Here is a 24,414-nt window from a genome sequence, read left to right as displayed (position 1 = left end):
TTATTTTTTCGATTTTTCGTCCAGTTCTTGTAGCTTTTGACTGATTCTATTCATTTCCTCTTTGTAGTTCTTATTCTCTTCTTTTAGTTTGTTTTCTTCTGATTTAATCGATTGAATTTCAATATTTAGCTGACAGAATTTATCCTGAATTAGCTCGTAAATAGATTTTAATGTGTATTGAGATTCGTCTGTAACGTGTGATTCTGGTTCACTTACTGGAATTTTCAGATTCTTCGTAGATTCAGAGAGTTGTTTTCTATCTTCTTCTATTTGGTAATATTCCTCACTCAAAATCTCTACTAGTTGATTTTCTTTCTCCTCGTCCTTGGAGCTTTTTTTTTGCATTTCGAATTGGATTAATCGTTGTGGGGAACATGGCGGAGGTCCTGGGTTGGATTCGACTCCAGCAATTATTAATAACATTATAATTAAATCCAAGGATAACCTGTTAAAAAATTTCCAGATTTTTACGTAAGTCATTTTTTTTCGCTGTCGTACTCTAGTATACTAGGTCTCAGCTCCTCTCGAAAGTTCATTCGCACGCCAGACGAGCAGCTCACATACTCCACATAATTTTAATATATTCCTATTATAATAAATAACATGTTAGAATTCTAATTAAATTTAGAAACCACCTCACAACTTATCTATTGAGTTGTTCGAAAAGTACTTTCGTTTTTTTATTACTAGAGGAATTAGATGTACTTTTACCAGCCAATTTTATTTTAAACCACTGTAGTGGATGGAATCGCCCAGGCGAGCGATTCCCGCTCTGTTTGTAACCTAACGGGAACTTTCGTAATTCAAAACCATAGTCGTTACGGAAGAACCGTTAGAAAAGATCCGTTGGAAAAGCCGTTGTGGTTTGAATCGACGATCAACGGACGATTGGCTGTCGGAGAATGGCCGTTGGCCGGACTTTATGAAGACATCGAAGCTGATTGGTGGAGAATTCGAACGCCGGCTACTATATAAGAAGTAGTTTTCGGCGGGAAAAGGTGGAATCGGTTCTATCGAAGTTCTATCTAGCTCTCTCGCTATCTCTCTTTGGGATTTGCGGAAACCTGGTGTAAGTGGACTCCAGTTGGACTATCACGAACTTTTCCTGACTCAGAGGTGTTGCGAGTACTAAGTCTGTTAGCGGAGGTCGTAAGGTGTCCTTCCGACGAACTTGTACGGAACATAGTCGGTTGTAACTCAGATTAGTGTTTTGTGGATACTTAGTTGTAAACGTTATTTTGTATTTATTTTGTATGTTTGTCTCGTCAATATAAACGTTGTGTTTTGTCAATCCGACTGGTGTTATTTTGAACATTACTACCACATTTTCATTACATACTTCGACAGCTGACATTTTAAGGGTTATTTGTAAAAATGTTTGTTTGATTCTGTACAATTGTTGTTTTTTTTCGGTGTCCCATCAAATTTGGAAAATCGAAAGCATCATTTTCGGCATATTTTGCTTTTTTATAACTAAAACACCAAAATGCTGTTCAAACAAGAAATGAATTGTGGTACATGTTTGGAGAAGATGTGTTGAGAGAAAGACAGCGTCAAAACTGGTTTACAAAGTTGCGTTCTGGCAATTTAATATCGAAGATACACCACATTCTGGATGGCCATTTGAAGCTAATAAAAACAAAATAAAAGTACCGATTGAAGCAATCTGCCGTATAACAACACGTGAAATCACTAAGAGATTATATCTGTTAAATTGAACCGTTTATTATTACTTAAAACGAATTGGTTTCGTTTCAAAGCTCGATATATGGGTTCCACATGTTATTAACGAGACATGCTCTCTATGGTGGGATTTTAAAGAATTGTTTTTTTTTTTTTAGCTTTTACCAGACAATTTAACAATTGATTCAAGAGTGTACTGCCATCAAGTAAACAAATTGAGTAATATCATCAAACAGAAAAGGCCAGAATTGATCAACAAACAAAGTGTATAGTGTTTTACCATGATAATGCCAAATTTCACACAAGTTTGGTAACTCGTCGGAAACTGTTATAGCTTAGATGGGATGTGTTATCACACTAACCGTATTCGCCAGATCGGGCACACTCAGATTATTACTTGTTCCGGTCTATACAAATTTTTTTTTAACTGTAAGACGTATACTTGAAATGACAATGTCAAAAATCACTTGGATCAGTTTTTTGTAAACAACGATTAAAACTTTTATGAATGTGAAATCATGCTACTACCAAAAATAATGCCAACAGGTATTTGACCAAAATGGTCAATATATAATTCAATAAAATATTTATTTAGTATAAGAATATTGCGTTTATTTTTCTATGAAAAAAAAGGAATTATTTTCCGAACAACCCAATATAACAGCTTAAATGTCTATGAATTGTTTGGATGGAAAACTCTAATTTTTTGTGTTATTTTTTCTGAGTTCTTCTCAGCTCTTTATTATTCCATTGTATTAGTTGTGGTTTTCTTTAACTTTCGCATTAATGTTTTTATTTTGAGTCAACTAATAATTTTCTTGGATTACTTCTTCTTTCTACTAAACGTGCTTTCTAATATTTTTTCGGTTGTTCTTCTTCCCTTTCAATACATGCCCATTTATTTCTTCTTTCTTATTATTTTTATTAATGTTTTCTTCTTATATAGTATTCAGAGTACCACTTCATTGAAAATCTGTTCTGCTTGTTGAATTCTAAACAATTTCCTCTGTATTCCCAACTCATAAGTTTAAACTTACTTATTTCCTATTTTTCTAAGTACCCACGTCTCTGAACTATACTATGTTAAATTTCTCCATTGATGTAAATAAAATATTAGTAGAAAGTGTATTTTTTTACAATAGAATTAAAATATATTTATACATATAATTATTTTATATAATTTATATGTAATTAATTACAATTGAATAATATGAATTATTAATTGTTAGTTAATTATCATTAAAACCCTTCTATTTTTATTGCTTAATATCAGTAATTGTAGAAAAATTTTTAAGAGTTAGAATATATTATAGATTTTTTAAAATATGAATAAAATCTGAAAGGCCTTAATGTATGAAACGTGAAGCTTCATAACATAGCGTTAAAACTTATTTTTATGTTTATAAATATTAATAAATCACCTAGAAGTCGGTAATAACACACAGCTCAAGAAATAAATTGTTGTCATGATTAATTTAAAACCAAATTTGAAAATTTTATAAGATTCGTCAGACATATAAATATTATCTAATAGCAACATATACTCAGCTTGCTTATTAAAAATACATATGCCAAGCTTAATATTGTATTATTTGCATTTGAAATGATTTGAATTTAAAAAATATAATTAATATTTAGCATGTTTTAAAGCATTTTTAGTTTAAATAAGTAAAACTAAATATGTTATATATATTTTATTGAATTTATTTTACAGATTTCCTACATACTTTCTACTATACATCCCGCATTTTCCACAAACTTTCCACTCTCACTGTCGTCTGTCTGTCTGTCTAATTTCTGTCTATTCTTCGTAAATCTTCAGAACGAAATTAGACAGATTGACGGAACAACTGTATTGTTATCCAAAGAAATATCATGTACAGGGCAAGACACTGAAATCGAGAGCATATATTTTAAATTAAGTAAATCTATATATATAAAATTGCATGTCCTACTGACTGACTGACTGATTCATCATCACTCAGAGCAAACCGCTGAACCTAAAATGGTGAAATTTGCACACAAAGAAGGGATTTTTTCTAAATTCTCCCGCAGGGGGGAGAGGGAGAGGATTAAGTCTTAACATGAAGAACGGCTTCTATTGTATTATTTTAGATGCAATATTTTGTTCTTGATAGTAATAACTTAATTTCCAAACGTACAATATTTATCAAATCATCCAAATCGTTTGCCCGAGTAACGCTGGGTTTATTTGCTAGTTAAGAATATGATTGAAAATTCCAACAATGCATTGTGACGATGTCACAATAATTTTGTCGATTTTAAATTTGAATTTAAGAATTCATTTCCCTAAAGATGTAAAAAATAATTTATATTTATTTTTAATTTAATTTCTTATTCCAATATAGAAATAAACTTTAATCATAAAAAAACAATAATAGTTATTCTCTTCGTGTTTATTTAATCATTTTATCGTTTTTTATGATTGAAATCACTTTATAAATTTACAAGATGAATTGACGTAAATAAATTATTATATGATTATAATAAATTTATATGAAACTTCTTATAAATATTTCAAAATAATAATACTTTTTAAAATTAAAGTTTCGATATTTTATAAAACGTAATGCAATTTAAAATTAATTCCTGTAGAAAACTGAATTTTTTATATAATTATCTGATTAAATAAATAAAACAAATATAAACTATTATATAATAATTATAAAATTAGCTCTAAAAATTTTTGCTATAATTTCATTAAATTATTTTAAAAATTCTTAAATTGTTTAAAGTAATTTAATGTGGGAAATATAATTCTTTAAATTTATAAAAATGTTAACGATACATCTACACTAAGAAATAAAGCGAACGATGCGAACTACTGTAATATTCGAAAATAATTTACATTTTTATTCACAGTTAGAATGAAATTGTTCTAATTAATTTGATTATAGTACTGCAATGAAAAAACATTAAAACTTTCATAAAATTTATAATAATTTAAGTTAGAAATTCGAGTTAGAGAAAGGTTTAATAAATATAATTTTTCTCGAGGATTCAATATGGCCTATCTGTTTTAATTAATGAGCTAATTATGGATCAGAATCATTCTATTAATGAAGTCTGTTATTATAAGGAGAAACGTCAACGTAAAAATAAATAATAATATCTGTTTGATGTATGTGATGTTAATAAATCGGAAATTTCGAAGTAAATGATTTATTTTGACTTAATTCTTTATTTAATATTGTTATCATGCTTACAAATCATATAATTTTCAGAATGATAGTTTAAATATCAATTATTAGAATTGTAGATATTGAAAATAAAATTTAGTTAAAAATCGGAAAAATCGGAATTTAGTTAACTTGAAAAAATCGAGTGAAAACACAAGAGGAAGTATTTTGGTTCGTACATTGATGTAAACAGCGTTGGCGGCAATATGAACATGGTTTATATTAGTAAAATCTGGTGTACATCAGTGGAATATGGTTTACCTCAGTGGAACATGGTCTGTTTTAGTGAAACCTGCTTTACATCAGTGGAACACAGTTTATATGAAATACATGTATTTAATATCTAGATATATGAAAAGTGTTAAGGTGCATAATCGCGATAATTCAAGTACGTTTAAAACATTTTCATGTTAATTACCACATCAACATTTCCTAAATTTTCTAATTTTATTGCTCTCTATTACAAATATTTTCTTTACAGTTAACTTTAGCAAAGAAAAGTATGTAAGTACTGATGAATAGAATGTTTCGTAACAAGAATATTGCGAATAAACAAGGTTTATTTATGATTAACGAGTGCAGATGATAAATATTCAAAAAGGGTTTGAATATTCATACATCCCATAGATAAAATATTTGTTTATTTTATTTTATAAAATTTTATAATTTACATTTAAAAGGGAAATTACATTGGATTTCATAATGGAAACTTTCAATTGTAAAAATTTAATAAATAACTCAACTTTATTATGTCACACGACATAATGCGTTAGAATCTTCACTTAAAAATATAAACTGTTTGTTAAAAGTTATAATTTTAATATAATGATAACTCTTGAGACAAATTTTTTAAAATGTATAATAAGGCTGAACTCGAGATAATTTACTGTGCAATATTTTTATAATTTTAAAAATATTTTTCTATTTTAAAAGAATAAGTTAAACCTATACACATAGGAATGTAGAACAAATATATTTGCAAATTTGTCATAATAAAAAGCAAGCAATTGTTTATTGTGACATCGTCACAATGCCAGGCTGAAATTTTTAATCACATTTTTAAACTTATTTAATTTAAAATATGTGCTCTCCATCTCTAATTAGTAGTGACTTGTCCCTGTACATCATACTTTTCTTGTTAGCAATCGAGTCATGCCGGTCATCTATCTCCGTTCTTTAGATTAAGAGACGACAGACAGACAGACGACAGTGGCAATTTATAGCTCTACAAGTTTTTAAATTGCAGCCCAATAAGAGTAAAGATCGTATTAGATTTTTTCGATTTCACACACGCGTGTAAATTATTATTATTATTCTTGACGCTATCATAAGTAAAAACAGTGATATGTGTGAAATCACGTACTTTATTACTGAAAATAGGAGAAACAAGGAATTAAAATGCAATATAATAATTTTTACATTAAGCAGCGAATAAGACAGGTTATAAATACGTTATTCTGTCGCCTTCGAAGTTATTTGGTTGAGCTCAGTACCTGAGCAATTTTCATGAGTAATTTGCTATGAATACTTGGATACTGACCTTTACTAATTATGGATCTGGTCGAAAGGCATGTGAAAAGGCCGTTTTTAGTGCCTTCAAGTACAGAAAATGAAGGAAATACGTTGTATTAAATAAAAATATACTCTAGGATGAAAATAATGTTCACATAAATAAACTGAAATTTCATTTATATAAAGAGCATAAAATAAATTATTCACCGAAACAACCGATGATTACTTCTAATCAGCTTATTGGAATGCAATATTCAAATTGCAGATCTATACATTTCCAGTATCATTCATCTGCTGTCTGTTCTTCCGTAATCTCGAGAACGGTGTTACATAGATAAAAATCGAGATCATATATGAAAAGCTTAAGGCAGGAGAACCAGATTAATTATATAGGAACTTCTGGTCTGGACCGGAAGTCACATGTTTTTAATTCAAAATTTTCTCCAACCCGAAATTGGATAGATGGCCGGCATGACTAGATTGTTATCAGGAGAAGTATGATGAACAGGGACATGACACTACTAAAATCGAGATCATATATAAATAGCTTAGGGACAGAGAACCTGATCAAATACATATGAAATTCCGGTCTGACGATCGCAATAAATAATTGCTCGTTTTTAATAATTTCCAATAATAAATTTTTATTGGATTTTTTTTTTAAATTCATTTTAATTTTTTTAATAACAAAATTAAAGTGTAATTTATTTAATGCAAATATTTAATTTATTACAAGAAAAAAAATCATTTAAGAATATAACTATGTTTAAGACAGTTTTAATCTAATTTTATAAAAAGATAAAATTTTAATACTTTCAGCAAAAATATATAAGCAAAAATTACAGCTTTTAAAATCAATTATAAATTATAATTTTAAAAATTAAATTAATTAAAATTAAAGAGAATTATTAAAACAATTTTCTTCTTATCATAATTCGTTAAAAATACTACTCAGTTATTAACCTTAAAATAATTTTGTATACAGACAATTTATGTTAATTAGATAAAAAGTCATTTAGTTATGATTTTTATCAGAAAATAAGTAGAAAAGTAAAGCAATCGTTTCATTTTGTCAATAAGAAAAACCACAAAGACACGTAAAATTTCATTTCTGTTATTAAAAATTTATATTTTTTAAAACCTCAGTTAATTGATTACCCACTTAAATGCATAAAAATAAAAAAATAGCATTGAACATTAGCATGAATAAAATATCATAATCATCAAATAACTTAATAATTCTTACAAAATGGTATTTACAAAAAGAGAATATTTTCTCTGTTGAGGGGGGAGCATGTATAAAATATTAATTTTCAGATAGTTTACATTAATAATTACATGATATCGTGTTAAATAAAATAAATAAGCAAAACATAGTGCTACAATAATAGTAATTCTTCTCACGTGAAGACATTCGTTTATAGCAGTATCACCAAACAGTATGTAATAGAATACAAGATGCACTCAAAAAGATAAAGAAATTCATTTTTTCATATCAGTTGTCAGTTCTGTTTAATTTATTACACAGACATAACAGAATGGCATACACCTGTAGTTTCATTAGTAAACATTCTGTAATGAATTATATAGCTCTCTGTGATTTATTACACATATGCAAATGAAATAATCAGTACATACGCATTGTATTTAACTGTTTTTAATTTCGTTCTTTTAATAATAATAATATATCTAAGTTTTCTCCATTGTGAAAGCTTTTGCAATTCTTTACACTTTCGATTAATTTCCTGTCTCTTGTTTATTCTATATTTTCTAATTTGCTGTGCATAAATTTAAAGATGCTGTCAATTCTATGTACCGTAAGTCTCAATACTTTATTCATTGTAGTTAAATATTTATTTTTAAATGATAATAATTCACCATTAAAGCAATTTCTTTAATTATCTGTTATCATCACTTTAAAATGATGTAGTATCTGTAAACATGTAAGGATTCAATGAGAGGAATATCTGATGATTCAAACGAAATGAAATATTGAAAGGAAGTACGGATATCAGGTGTAAATTTTGCTTTTTAATGGTAATCTTAACAGTAAATTTCGGTTTCTGCAAATTGAGTCTGTTTATTTATAAACATTTTTGATATTTGTTTTCTGTTACAAAAAATGAATTATGTAAGGATAAACTACATACTCGTGGATCTTAAATTACTATTGTGTTTTGAAATAAACGTTAATTATTGGTTTATACAATTTTGCATTTTCCGGGATAATTTATACTATTAATTTTCGTAACATGGAGTTATGTATTCAATTTAGTAATAGAATTGTTTGTTGCAATTAGTTTTTTTTCATCTAGTTGTTTCAATTATGCATTCAAATTAACTTAGGAAATAAGAACGTTAATTCTTTTCCTTTATTATTTATTTTATAACAAATATAACTTTCCAACCGATCTTAAATAACAGTAGTAATTTTTTATGGTACACTACAGATTTATAATTGCCTATGTATCATTATTAAAGTAATGTATTTGTGCACATATAAATTAGAGGAGTTTATTTACAATTGAAAAGACGAATATTAAAACATTATATATTGAATATTAAAACATTATATATTGAATCTCTAAAACAAGTAATTGGGCTGCAATTTTCAAATTACAGACTTATACATTTCCATTGTGATCCGTTGTGTCCATCGTTAATTAAGAAGAAAATCAATACCAGATTTGGAAAGCTTAATGGTTGGAGGTCCCACTAACTATATAAAATCTTTCAGTTTGGACCGGAAATCACGTGAATGTTTTTAATTAAAAGATGATTAAAAGTTGCAGTTTGAAAAATGAAGTCTAGCAAATAGTTCCAACGCAAGTATTATTCTCTAGACACAGATTTACATTATGTATGTTCACTTAGTATTTTTGTAAATACTATATGATCTGCTATTATTATTTGTGTAGATTATATAGTTTTTTTTCAAAATTATTAATTGAACAAAGAAAATGTAAATCTGTATCTAGAGAAGAATGCTTGTTTTGAAACTCTTTTCAAGATAACATTTGGGAAAGGAGGCAAGCATAAATAATAAAAATACAACTATTTGTTTCAGGAAAGCGAAAATATATTTATTATAAAATGTCTTCAGCCTCATTTCTAGCCATCTTCTGCATACATACGAATTGAACATGAATCAGAATTAATAAAATAGAAGAATTTTTAAAAATAGAATAAGGTTCGATGTGAGACTGAAACATTTCATAGAAAAATTATTTTGTTTTTGTTTCCTGAAAGAAATAATCTCATTTATGGATTTCTTATTATTTACGATACCAAGTTTACTACACTTCTATGACTTGCGAGCATATTTCTGAAAGCGATTTTATTTGCTTGTAAGAATAAAAATCGAAGAAATCAAAACCGGAGCTAATTTTAAATTAAAACTAAACATTACATTAATGAATATGATTTTAATTTATTAAAATTAATGATAACAATATACGTTAATAGTCAAAATATATTCCCAAAACGTTATTAACCTCACATATAACATTAATATCCGTATTATTTGTATTATATATTAATTGACACATGTTAATTTTGAAAATGTACTGAAATCGAAATATTAATTTTAAAAACATATTACTGATTTTAATGTTTTTTTTAAGAAATTCAATTTGTCGTAAAAGATCAATGTAAGATCAACAATTTTTCATTTGGTAAAAGACTTGGGAATAAATATTTGAGTCCTGTTATTTCATATTCTAACCTTAAGCGATATAACTACGGTCCCGTATCAACAATGGTGATATATAAAGATTCAAATTCTGATTCGATTTATACAGTTAAACATTTCTTTATTCTCAGTTTCGTTTGTGATTTGAAAAGAAGCTTTAAGCAGAGCAGATTCGGAATTGATTCAAATGCAAAATATGATTTTTTACAAGAAAAGAAATGTCAAAAGAATGAAAACTCCTTTAATAAGAAGTTATTGTGTTTGGGTGTCAGACTTTATGTGTAAAGTTTAATTATGAAGTTATTATAATGATTGACGTTTTAATTATTCTATTAATGTTTATTGAAATACATTGCAATTTATTATTATTTATCAGTATTTTATTATATGGATTTTAATGTAAACGTTGAATAAAACTACAAATATTATAGGTATGAGAAATTTTGCAATTGTATTATTAAATGGAGTAATCTCTTCTCAGTAAACAGGTTTTTTTTTACAATTTTACAATAAAATTCGCAACTATTATTAAATTTATTAAATTTGATAAATGCTGTATTAAATATATTTGTATTAATTATAACAGACATAACTATTTACTTATTTGTCGTTAAAGTGGTAAATTTGATTCTGATTAGTCAATTCATTCCTTTACTTAATTACATTTATGATACTAATTGATATGTCATAGATTGATATTACAAGTTCGTAATTCATTATTTTAATATGTTCTTGTTTTGGTTTTTCTTCACTAATATTTAATATCAATATTTTCAACTATTTTTTAAAATCAGTCCTATTCTCTAATATATAACAGTGTGCTTCTAAATAAATATTGTAATTTCATTAAACAAATCGAATAATACATATTATCAGGCATTAAACTACACTACGAAACATAATATACTAGAGGTAGTTTACATTACAACACGGCTTGTATTATCACAATTTTACGTAGTATTTCACAGAAGTTTCTCCCCAGCCAATTATTTCAAAAATATTATAGGGCCTGTAGACATTTTGCCTATTTATATGTCAAGCAAGTGCTAAAAGATGGTGCGAACACTTTTCCTCCAACCCTTCTATTACGGAGGGCTGTTTAAATCTCAGCCCTTAATAAAACTGAAACAATATTGTCAAGTACAAAGTTATAGCACATGAATAAATACGTACTGTTAATTTTAGTCCATTCCAAAATATCAAATAGCAACCCAGAACAGGATATCAAATATGACAAGTAAATGCTTCACTGCACAACACACAAGGGATAACAATGCTGGAGTGGTTTAGGTAACCGTTGTTTTATTCATTGGCGTTTTAAACCGATTCATATGCATAACCCTAAAACTTATAACCTTAACCTAACAGTCAACCACATCTTCATTTCTTTCGTGTTATGCAGTGATGACTGCTAGCCCTCGCTATTACAATTGACATCCTGTTCTGGAATCCCGGTTGTCATTTCGGAATGCACTGAAAGGTAATAGTAAGAACTGTTTAATGTGCTACACGTGTACGTATTTTTTTCAAGTGCTTTGTAATCATCAAAGTTCTATTTACATTAGGGCTGAGATTACAACAGCCCTTTCCGTTAGAAGGGCTGCAGGGGAAAATTTGGACTGTAGTTTATCGCATGCTCGACATATACATCAGCGAAATGTGTGCAATTGCTACCCTATTATATTTTTAAATAATTGGCTAGCGAGAGACCAATGTTACCATCAGTTATACTGAATCGAATTTTTTAAAATTACAATGAAAAACTTCAGCGAGGTCAGTGGAAAATTTTACAAACTTTCCATTTATGCTACGAAAAGAAGTTTTCTATTGTACAAACCAAAGAAAACTAAAAGAAATTTTTAAAAATATTTTTAAACTTTTAAAATTTATAACTTAAAAATTAATATAAGTTAATTTATTCTTATAATATATCAATATAATTTTCACGTTCTCGTGTTAACAAATACACTGCTACCGAGCTATTAATTTTTCTTTATCGTGAAAGTGCAGACATTTAAAATTTTGGTTTGAATGAGAATAAAAGTCTGTAAATTCAGCACCTTTCTCTATTGAATGTTTCATCCTGCTTTGTTTAAGTTAATTAATTTAGTCTTTTTGTTTTATATCTTTTGTGTTTTATCTGTTTCAATTTTCTACACGATTTAACGTATAAAATTTATACTAAGTATGTTATAGTCTGTAATTACGATTAAAGAACAAAAGAAAACCAATGAATTACATATAGTATATATATGTTATATATATAAATTTATATAATATATATAAATATTTGTTAATATTTTTACACAGTCTTTCAACACGTTTGATTATGCTTATTATTGTTTTTATTATTTTAATCTATTATAGAAGTGCTTAAACAAATGTTTAGATTCTTTATTATAAATTAATACTTTATCAGTTTTTAAAATAAATTTACTTTAGAAGTTTCAGAGTTTTCAAAAATATCTTAATCTCGTTATTACTCAAGTAAACCTTAAAGATATTGAAGCAAAATCAATCTAATTTTCAATACGTTTTCTAAGTTAAACAAGAAAATAAACTTTAGTTCAATTTTATCGAAAGGAATTAAAAGGATCTCATACAAAGTATTAATAAAATTAATGGAAAATTTTCAATAGGAAAAAGAAAAATACAATTTTAAAAATTAATTTTACTCGAAATATGATTCAACCAATTAAGACTTAAGATAATTTAATACTTTATTATTGATTTTTGTTCAAAGTAATTTGGTGTAAATAGTTTAGTAATTGCTAATTATATAAATTATGCTTAGAAGCTTGCTATATTGTTTATTTTCATCAAAACTTTATAAAAATAATAAGATTTAAATTACAATAAAAATAAAGATAATCGATTAATATCTTTAAAAATTTAATTGCTTCTTAATTCACCAGAGCTCAGCCATAAGTGTAATGTTTAAAGTGCCAAATTTGAACGTCAATATCTCCAAGACCAATGAACCGATTTGGATAAAATTTAAAATATTCACTTTCTGTATTGAGGACTTCGGAAGTCTTAAATTTTAAATGAATTCTCTGAATGTTCTGGACTTTCGCTATCCCAAATCAGAATTTTTTCCACTAGATTTACAACCAGAAATTATAGCGACACCCAAGCTACCGAAAATCTAGGAGTCTGCATATGCATAATAACTGCTTCGAGAGCTGACCACTTTTGTGGTCCTTTTGAAGATTTTACGTAAAAATATTAAGTATTTATAAAATTATAGCCCCCCCTTTTTAAATTCTAACATTTCGTTAATCGATCTGAATCAAATTCTTCATACTTATTCTCAAGGACCCTGAGGAAAATACAGACTACTACGAAGCATGGATACCCCGCCAATCTCCTGATTTCACCCTCTTATTAATTCCAAAATGTTTTGCTGGATTTGCACCAAATTTTTTATACTAATTCGTTGGAATACCGAGGAAAATCTGCAGGCTATCACGTGACTGTCAGATGAATATAGAATTATCGTGAAAACTATTCTTGATGACCGAATAGTACTTGTAATTTCATAAAAAGACTGGGCCTCAAACTTCCTTCACTGATAATGCTTAAGATTTTCTAACATTCGGCCAAATTAATGTACAGTACTGTACATCCAACAACTTTACGGCACAAAGTAAAGCTCGAAGCCTTTTTCTGAATTACTTTAATAATATTTAAATTTGATTAAAATATAATTTAAACGAAATAACTAAGAATAAAAACGAACTGAAGAAATTTAAAAATAAGAAGAATTTTAGAAAAAAAATAATTCGATTTATTTATGTAAATAAAGTTAAAATAAAGATTCAGAAGCAAACTCCGTAGGAAATATTTGAATTTTACGAAAAAATAAAATAAAATAAGAAAGTATAATACGTGCAAATAAATTAATCATAAAAATTTCTTACTTGTCTGAAAGTTTTTTGAAATAAAACCAAATAATGTATTAGTCTTAATTAAAATTTATATATATATATATATATATATAAATTGTGACTTATAAAAACATTAATTCTAATCATATAAATAGAAAACAAAAAGATATTTAGTAATATTTTATTAATAAAAGAGGACATTTAAATCATAATTTATATTAAAAATTTGTGAGAAAAAATATATCATTATCGAATAATTTTCTTGATTTTTTAATTTTATAAATAATTTAAAGTCAAAATATTTAACTAAATTGAGACAACTATAGCTATATATATATATATATAGTAATAATTTTCAAATTATTCAACTTAAATTTAAAACGAGCAATAACTTATTGTGACATTGTCAAAAACGCTAGGATGCAATTTTAAATTATGTTTTAATTTAAAAAGTATACTTTCCGTATCCTGTCTCGATTTTTAACTAACTCTGTTTTCGAGATTAACGAAGGATGAACAGACAGTAAGACAATCGGTAATGAAAATATATATGTCTGAAATTTAAAAATCGCAGCCCAATAATACACCAAAGTATAGCGTTTTTGGTTCAGTCTATTTTTGGTGTATCTATTTTAGTTATAAAATAGCATTGTTCTTACAGTTCCTCAATGTTTTAAAAACGTTCTGTAATTAAGTATAAATTAATTATAGTTTAATGATAAATGATATAAATTTTGTTTATATCAATAATTGCAAAGTTGCTATAAATTCGAGAAATGAAATAAAAGTTTAATATTTTAACGAGCAATCGTCACAATGCTCTCAATTTTAGTACTGTCTTGCCCCTGTTCATCATACTTTTCCTGGTAACAATAGAGCTATGCCAGTCATTTATCTAACACCATTCAGGAGACAGGATTTGAATTAAAATAACGTGACTTTCGGTGAAATCCGGTAATTTACTTATAGATAATTGAGGCCACTTGCCCCAACACTTTCCATATCTGGTCTCGAACTTAATCTGTCTAACTCCGTTTTTAAGATTAAGGAAGTGGAAATTTATAGTTTAATATTTTTATTTTGGAAATATTTTTTATTTAGTTTACCTGTGAACTAAATAAAAAATATTATTTCTGATTTGTAAGACTAAATATCTGCATGTAGAATTCCAGTATAATAAGTTCTGTTAATTGATAAAAAAAGTACTAGTATACAAGATAAATTTTAAATTACGATAGAGGACACAAAGGCATAATAATTAAATTAGAATTTTATAGATTTGTAATCCTAACAAGTGGAACTAATTAATTCAAACTTGCATTTTCCGATTCCCCGTTATAAATTTAGTAAAATAACTTATTTTTCCAAATAATTTACACAAATAAACCTTGAAAAATGAACAAAAATTAAATCTAGCAAAAAAAATTATAAAATTTTAAAAATAATTACTATGTTTCTATTAAAGAATAAATATTCCAATTTAGAAAATGTAGATAAATTCGGGTATTATTTGATAAGAAAATAATATACAGTCAAACCTGTTTTTATGCGGGGGATAGGGACCGCATTAAAAAAAACGCATTAAAAAAAATCTCACGAAACTTCACGAATGGCTGTAAATAATAGTTTTCGCAACACAATTAAAAAAATAATTTTTTTATGCGGTCAACAGGGACCGCATAAAAAAAGTCTCACATAGAAAATAACTCAAAACCGTACGAAATAGAATTTATTGACAACAGATGTCAGCACTTGACTGCATCGTCTGGTCTATCGTCTGTTTTACATATTTTTGTCCAGGTGGTGTTTTGTTGACTTAAAAAGTAAATTATTTCATTTTTCGCATATTCATGCAATAATATTACTATAATAAGTGCATTTATGCTATAATAAGTTTATTTAGCTATAATAAATCAACGTGAGACACGACGAATCGCAACGAGACTAGTCGCCAACTATACCGCACAAATTAAAAATTCGCATTAAAAAAATCGCACAAATAAAATTCGCAATTTAGAAAAGTAGGCATAAATACGGGAATTTGACTAAGAAAATAATATATATAATAATCCCCTGTTGTACAATTCTGTTTTATTAAGAAATGAAAGCAGCGAAGAAAATTTGTCATTTGGGAAATGAGATTATTTTTATTTCCAAAAACTCTACAAAATATAAATGCTTCTACATTTGTAAATTAAGTATTATTCATTTATTTTCTTTTACATAATGACATGTTATATTTGGGTGTAAGGTAAAGTTATTTATTTTAATTTCTGATAATTACGTGGAGATAAACAATTGTTATTATTATAGATGTATTGAAATCGTTCTAACATTTAAACACAGAATAAATTTAGCCAACTCTTAAAACCAATGCATATAATTCGTTTGGATATTTAAATAAAGTGATAGTATTTATTTAATTTTATCTAAATTCCTGTAATTTATTTTAATTAAGTAAATATTATATTAGAATTGCGTATTTTTGATAAAGGTATTATTGTCGCAATTATATTCTAAAAGTATTAGAATTGTTGTATTGTGTAATAAGTTTTTCACATAAAAATAATTGTTTTTAATTTAAAAACAGGTTTTTTTAATATTTGAACATTGATTTAACTTCCATTAGTTCGATCTGTTCATACAAATCTATTGCTAAGAACAATCTCTTAAGATAATGCTTATAAAATTATAATAATTCTAACGTGAAAAAATGTTAAAAAATGTATTTTATTTATATTATAAATATTAGATATAGTAAATGAAAACTGAACAAGTGTAATTAAAACTTACATCAATTAGCAAGTGTATCAAAAACATTTATAATGAAAAATACTAAAACGAAGCAGATTTAAATGAAATAAAAAACTTAAATTATAAATAAAATTTTCCAATTAATTTTAAAGCTTAAATAAAAAGATACATTACTATATTTTGTAGCTACTTCATTATATATTTTTAATTATGTAAATATAAAAATAGAAGGAAAAGAAAACAGAAATTTCCAAAAGTTTAATATGGTAAAAAAGTTAAAACTCAAGCGTTAGAAAATTTATTATATATATTAAATTAATTATTTAAAAAATCAAAATACAAATCAATATAACTATTTTTAGCCTTGTTAAACAATTATACCTTTTAACTTATACATTGATATTCAATTTTCTTTCTACGTGTGTCTTTATTTCACGTGTATCAAAGTATCTTTGAAAATCTTGTAATGTGGAAAATTCGTTAATAAAATAAATTCTTTGATTAAAAAACATTTTAATTTACAGAAGATTTTATTTATAAATCTAATTTACTTTTCCATTTCTTAATTTTCAATGAATACATTATAACGTATTTTTTAAATATAGTTTAAGCAATTATGCTGCAGGAATAAAATCTCTTGAGACATATAAACATAAATTTCAAAAATAAATTTTTAAATAAATATTCATTATACACGTTCTGGAATTAATTAATTATTTTTTATACTAAACATCGTTATCTTTGAGACGATCGGAATACACCTATTGTAAGAAATATATGTTTACAACATTATTTAATTATATCCAACAATTTTAGGATAAATTATAATAAAATTTTCATTTAATAGATCATAAAAATCGATTTGACTTTCTTTGGCAACAAAATATTATCTATAAATGATATTATATTATTATTTAAATATATAGCAGTGATATTTTCCATTGTTATTTTAGTATATTTTGGTTTCACTTGACAAAAGATCGCTGTTAAAATGTGCCACATAAAGATGGCAATCGTGATATTATCAACGTACAACAGAAAACAATCGATTCTGTGTTATGATATTTGTCATTTATTTTTTCTTTATTCAAAATTATTGTTTCTATTACAGAATTCAACAAAAAAACCTTTTTATCTACCATACATACCACAAATTACACAAGATTACACTGTACTTGGGCCTTGTCAATTGATTTAATGGATCCTAAACTTTTTACTCAACGAACCAATTATGATATTAAATTTTCATATACAAACTGTTACAATATTAGAAATTTTATTTTATTTTACAAAAATAGTCGTTCATTTTTTAGAATTTAATAATTTATTTATTATTAATAACGTATTTTCTATAATTTTTCTATCTGGGATTCATAATCTGTGGCCTTTAAAAATTTCTACGACAGCTTTAACGATTTATCATATACTTAATAGATTTAAAAACATTTCATATGTTTATAATTTACAAATCCTAATATTTTCTAAACATTTAAATGCATATATCTCGTAATCAATGTATGAACCGCGGGTCACGCCATTGCTGTTCTACATAGATCAATGTGACTCGTTTCTGATTTTATTGTTAAAACTATGACGTTTACAGAAACAAGTAAATAAGTATAATAATAAATACTTATATTGTAATACGTTCTGTTTAACAAAATAGTCAAGATATACTTCTACAAATTATTCCATACAATGCTGTGTTTTCAATATCTTTTTATTTGGTCAAATATAACATCATATGCTACAATGAATCTATATAAAGATGTTTTCATGGGGTAAACAAGTAGAAGAATATTGTTATTTTCTGACGTTATATATATATATATATATATTAATATATATTTGTTTTTCATTCTTGTTGATCTTTCAAAACTCATTGAAAAAAGAATATTTTTTCCATTTTAAACTACCGAAAAATATATATGAATGTTTATTCTAGCGATATTTAGTGAACATGGGAAAAGTTATTGCCAACATTCGATCCTGTGAGATGTAAAGAAAATTGAAGTATTTTCATCTGGGACATTTACTTCAAATTCATTTCATTGTTGGAATTATTTGGATCATTTTATTTGATTGTTACCACATCGATAACAAGTAACTGTGATTTTTGAATAAGCCAAAGAAACTAGTTATCGAAATTTTCTTCTTCAAAACACCGATAATAGAAAATCATTTTTTCTCATCTGAGGTTGACATTCATTCCGGAAATTAAGAAGAAACATCGATTTTATATCAAGTTAGCTGAATATTTTCCATTATTTCTATCTTTTTCTTATAGTTTGAAATTCTTTTAATATATATTGTGTGTCTTTAACAATTATATTATCATTTAAATGTAGTTTTTAGCCTTAAAATTTTTGTAAAGATTTTACTTTTGGCAATTTCTAATTTCAGCATTTAGAAAATTCTTGTGTTGTACACTCTTGATAAATAAGATAAATATAATAATAACTGACAATGTACGTTATTATGCTAGAAAATTCAGCCAAAGCAATGTAAAACATTATAAAATGTTTGTTAAGATTATAAAAAATCTCATTATTTTTTTCTAGCAAACTCGTGTACTGTATCTATCGTTAATAGATTCATAATTTCAATGAGAAATATCTCTCAAAATATGCACCCAATTAAAAAATTGAAAAAGCCCCTGAAAATAAATAAATTTTATCCACAATTTTTAAATTAGACGTATATTTTACTACATATTTGTCAGGTACATTAAACGTGAATAATCCTGTAGAAAATGTTGTATATTACACAAATTAATATTGAAAAATACATTGAAATATTTTGTTTTAAACAGAATTTAAGGTAAATATAATTTCAAACGAGATGAGAAACTCACATGCATTTATAATATTTACCTGTTCACCAATGGCTGAGTGGATAATACCATTAAACACTATGGTTGGTTGCGGGTTTGCACCTCAATAACGGAGTGATTATCTGGAATTTTCCAGTTTATTTCACGTGTCAAACATTTAAATTAGGAAAATTGGATGGAATTTTTGTTGACTTTCAAGTTTATTTATATTGTAACTTTTTAATAAGAAGAGGGAAAGTAAAGGTTTCAATGACAAAATTAAAGAGCAGCATTTAATTATTCTAAAATAATTTTTGGATACAAGTAAATACATTCAGAGATGCATAATATGGAATCTTAAAATTACGTGGAGTAAAAGTGATTTCGTTTTACATTACTCTGAAAAAGATTTTTATGCTCAACATAAGCAAAAATTATTGCGACTTTGTCACAACACTAGGCTTTGAATTATAGTTTTAATTTGTTTAATTTAAAATATGTAAATGCCCTCGGTTATAGTAGTGTTTTGCCCCTATACATCATACTTTTCCTGATAACAGCAGAGTCATGCCGGTCATTTATCTAACTCCATTTTGTAGAAAATTTTTGAGAATTTGAAAATTGCAGCCCAAAGAAAGATTTTCGATTCTCCACGCACGATTTCCAATGAAACTACATTAAAAAATTAATATAGTTTCAGTACACTTGGAATAAATAGGGTCCAAAAGACTTTTGACGTCTTGTATTTAACAATAATGTTTATTTCTTTACTTACTGTAACTGTAGTTAAGTAAATGAATATTATTTAAAATCTGTAAACATGAAATAAATGCAAATAATTAGCAGAATTTTTTAAAAATATATTGTTAATTATTTACACAAATTTTATATAAATAAATGATGTAATTCGTGAAAATTATGTTAAAAATTTGAAAATTTAAAATAAACACCACAGCTATGGAGATGAATTATAATTACTAATAATATTTGTATGTTTAATTGTTAAATAGAAATGCAAATATTTATTTAAAATTATTAATTTTTTAAGACATAATTTACATTTAATATTTTCTCTGTGTTATTTACAATTAAAAGAATTAAATTTAATTCTATTTATAACATACTCCAAAACAAATAATATAAGTAAAAATTAATATAACTGTTTATTCGCGAATTAAACTGAACATAAGTAAAAGTTTTATTGTTAAAATGATTTCTTAAATATTATTATATATGTATTATTATAATTTTGCAACATATTTACGGTTTATTATAATGTTCATGTTAGAAATACCTAGAACAGTACAATATCTAAATTAAATAAGAAAAGCTAAATATAAATTAATACAATAGTATTTCTTATTTAATTCGTTCCGGGAAACCGCTCGAACTCTGAATTGTTCGAAGGCTGAATGAATTTTTTCAATTAGAAAAATATGGCAAGTTAATTATTCTGTTCCCGGATCCTAATCAATACCCATTTCGATAAACTTACGCAGCAAAGACATGTGATTCAAGGTAAAGATAACATACTTAAATGTCTTAAATAGTAAATTAAAACATGAAAACAATTAAAGAAATGTAAATTGTATTATGTTAGAAATTACCAAACGGAAATATTTTCTAGTTTTAGAAGATTTCAAAAAATGTAATTTTTACGATATTAAAACGATTTTAAATATAAAATACGTTTGGAAACGTAAAGCTTTAAGTTTACTTCATGTTTTACAAAGTAGAGGAAAGTAAATATTTTTATAAGAATTAAAATTTTCTTTTAATGCTTATTGACTTTTTATATTTTAAAATTTTCTTACGATGGTTTTTTCTCTTTATCTTCATTGAGGATTAGATTTAAGGCTCGTGAAGTAAACTGAAAACAGTGTCCGTTTATGTACTTTTTATTAAGAGCATATTGTTGTAAAGATCATATTGTTCCCAAAATCAGTTTACAACATTTGTTGCTCTAAGACGAATAGAACTGCAAGCATGTAATATAAAAGGAAAATTCAAAATTCTATCTTTTTTTATTTTTTATAGTTTTATATTTATTTTGGATAAAACTAAATTTAAAAAGATATTTAAGATTTATTTATAAAATCTAAGAATTTAATCTATTTATAACTTAATTTGTATGGAATCTGAGCAGTTAGACAAACAAAAAGTTTGACTATACTTTACATATGTGTTCATGTGACTTGGACACATATAGAAGTGGGCCGAACACGCAAACACAGAGTACCTGCATGCAGTGAAACGATAAAACTACAAGAAATCGAAAATATGTAAAGGTTTGAATTACTTTTCAATTATTATTTAATTCGAATTTTATTTTAATAACTTGTAAACATTCTCTCTTGGTAGGGGTCACCCATAAATTACGTAACACTATTATTAAACTTTAAACTAATATTTCGCCCGTAACGCTCTGTAACGCTGTTACACGTACCTATTTTCAAGATTGCGTAACGCATAACCTCTATCATCTTTCATAATTGTACTAAAGAATAATACACAGCACGAGATACCGAACGTTACATTATTTTACAATATAAATTAATTAAATGTATAACATGCAAAGCAGTGACATAAACAATGCGGTTCACTATGCAACACTTCAGAAGCAAACATGAATTATTGTATTACTCAAGGTTTAATCTCTGTAAAGATAAGCAAAAATAATTAAAAGTATTTTCTTTTAATTCAAAATTGTAAGTGGTGACATATTTAGTACTTTAATAAATTCAGAAAATAATTAGTAACATAAATATAAAAATAATTTCTTAGCAATTTAACAATATTTCATCAAGTGAAAAAAACTAAACGAATTGCATTTCTACAAGAATTTTTTTCTCCTATTAAAGGAAGTTGTTGGTCTCAACGAATTATTACTTGCTATAACATCTGGGGCCTATACAACCAATAAATAATAGAATTCTCTCGGTACGAAATTAATTTTTGCTGTTCGTGATTACTTTAAGCAATAAGTAATGCTAACTTTAATTAGCCAATTGAGAAAACTCAGTGATTAATCTTAAAGCAATAACACAAAAATAAAAATTATTTTATACAATTAAATATTAAAAATCCAATTCTGTTCTGCTATTTAATTTAAATACCAATTATAATATAAAACACTTTATCGCTATTTAACTTAGTTATAATTATAACGTATCGCTTTATACAAATTAAATTGAAACTAAAATATTTTTAAAAATAAATAAAATTAATACTAAATTAGTTTAATTTGTCTTTTGGAGTAAATTAATATACCAAAAAAATGTTTTAAATTCGTTAATGTTTAAAGTACAGTTACGCTGGATTTTATTTAATTACTCAAGTAGAGAAAGTTTAAATTTAACAAATATTATTTGATTATTTTCATTTTTTTCATATAATTTATAGCATTTAAAAATATTTTTAAACATTCTTTCGCAAATCTGTTTTCATATTTTATAATTTTTCATGCAAAATTTATTTTCCAAAACAATTCATTAGTTAAACATAATACAAATCATTTATAAAATTTCGTATTAAGTTAATTATGAAACATAATTAGATTAGTATTTCGTATAAGATCATGTAATTATCTAATTACTGAAAAAATGTTTATATGTGTTTCTAACATAGTCTTTGGTATATTTATTAAATAATTTTCACAGTCGCATATATAATAATAATTGCGACTAACATCAATAATTAAAAGGTGTTAATTTTATAAATTATAAAATTATTTAAACGAATGAAAATACTTGAATAAAATGGCAAAGAGTAATAGGGAGTGAATCATCGAAAGTTCTGTTAACGTTGTGAGATTAAACTGGAAGCAAAATTAAGGAAGCGAGCTGCTATAAATATAAGCCATTCATAGCAAATATTGGAGATAAATCTTTTCTAAGAAGAATATTGTACATGCAATTGTCTTTCAGACAATTGATTAGAAATTAGACGCACTATTTATATTACCTTAATTAATCTTCGTTATCCAATCTCCAATCACCAATTAATCATCACACTGAACTTACTTAAATCCTTATAACAATCTATAGTAAACAGTCTGACTATTGAAACTTATTTATTCATTTAAATTTGTATCTCTTTTATCATATAATGCACATTTTAATGATTAATATATGTATTTATTTATATAAATAATTTTCAAACGTAATAATTAAAAGCAATAAAAGAATAAAACATAATAAATTAAATTTAAAAATAATAATATAACATATTGAATCACTAATAAATTTACCAATTATTTTGATTACCAAATTGATTGTAAATGGACAAATAATTATATAAGTATAATTGTAAGAAAATTAGTAAAATTATCCAAAAAATCGACAAAATTTTTGTGAAACAGCACCAGACGGTAATTTTTAACCATATTTTGTAATTTGAACTTAGATCTTCATATTTGATCGCGATTTTAGTAATGTCTTTACCATGTGTACTATACGTTTCTTGATAACAATCCAAGGAACAAGAAGAAACAGAAGTTCGTATATAATCAGTCGTGTTTCCTGTTTCTAAGATTTCCATGTCTTCTGTCGATTTTCATCTTCCTAGCTTAATTCTTGAAATTAACAACACAAGAAGGACGGAAGTGAAAATGTATAGGGATGCAATTTTCAAATTGCAAACCAATTAGTTTGCATGTTAAGTAATAATAAAGATCATACATACATGCTGTCTATTACTTAAAATGTAAATAATCCTGTGTTTGTATGAAATATGTAATTGAAATTTATTTCCCTATTTAAATTAAATCAGATCTATGACTTTTACATAAATTATAAGTAAAACATTAGAAATTATTATTAAAAAATTGTCAAAATACTTTTGGTTTTTTAAATCTGCTTATACAATTTTAAA

At 25.7% G+C, this 24,414-nt stretch overlaps 1 protein-coding gene across 1 annotated transcript; it reads right to left on the bottom strand.

Annotated features, from left to right (window-relative positions):
- Positions 1-22,032, bottom strand: LOC136985351 (uncharacterized protein PF3D7_1120000-like). Its single transcript, XM_067282618.1, has 2 exons — positions 21,989-22,032; positions 1-445 (listed from the first exon to the last, which is right to left on the bottom strand). Exons 1-2 carry the CDS (start codon positions 22,030-22,032, stop codon positions 1-3), a joined length of 489 nt encoding a protein of 162 aa, XP_067138719.1.
- Positions 22,033-24,414: the final 2,382 nt, after the last annotated feature.

Source organism: Centruroides vittatus, unplaced genomic scaffold, assembly GCF_030686945.1.
Source record: "Centruroides vittatus isolate TY-2023 unplaced genomic scaffold, ASM3068694v2 contig_962, whole genome shotgun sequence".
NCBI lineage: Eukaryota > Metazoa > Arthropoda > Arachnida > Scorpiones > Buthidae > Centruroides > Centruroides vittatus.
Note: the sequence above shows the minus strand (reverse complement) of the source record. Positions and strands in the feature narration are given on the sequence as shown.

Coding starts and splice junctions, on each gene's coding strand:
- LOC136985351 (XM_067282618.1), bottom strand. CDS start 22,032: ATGAAAGATGATAGAGGTTATGCGTTACGCAATCTTGAAAATAG. Junction 446..21,988: donor TTACGCAATCTTGAAAATAG/GTACGTGTAACA, acceptor ATTTTTTAACAG/GTTATCCTTGGATTTAATTA.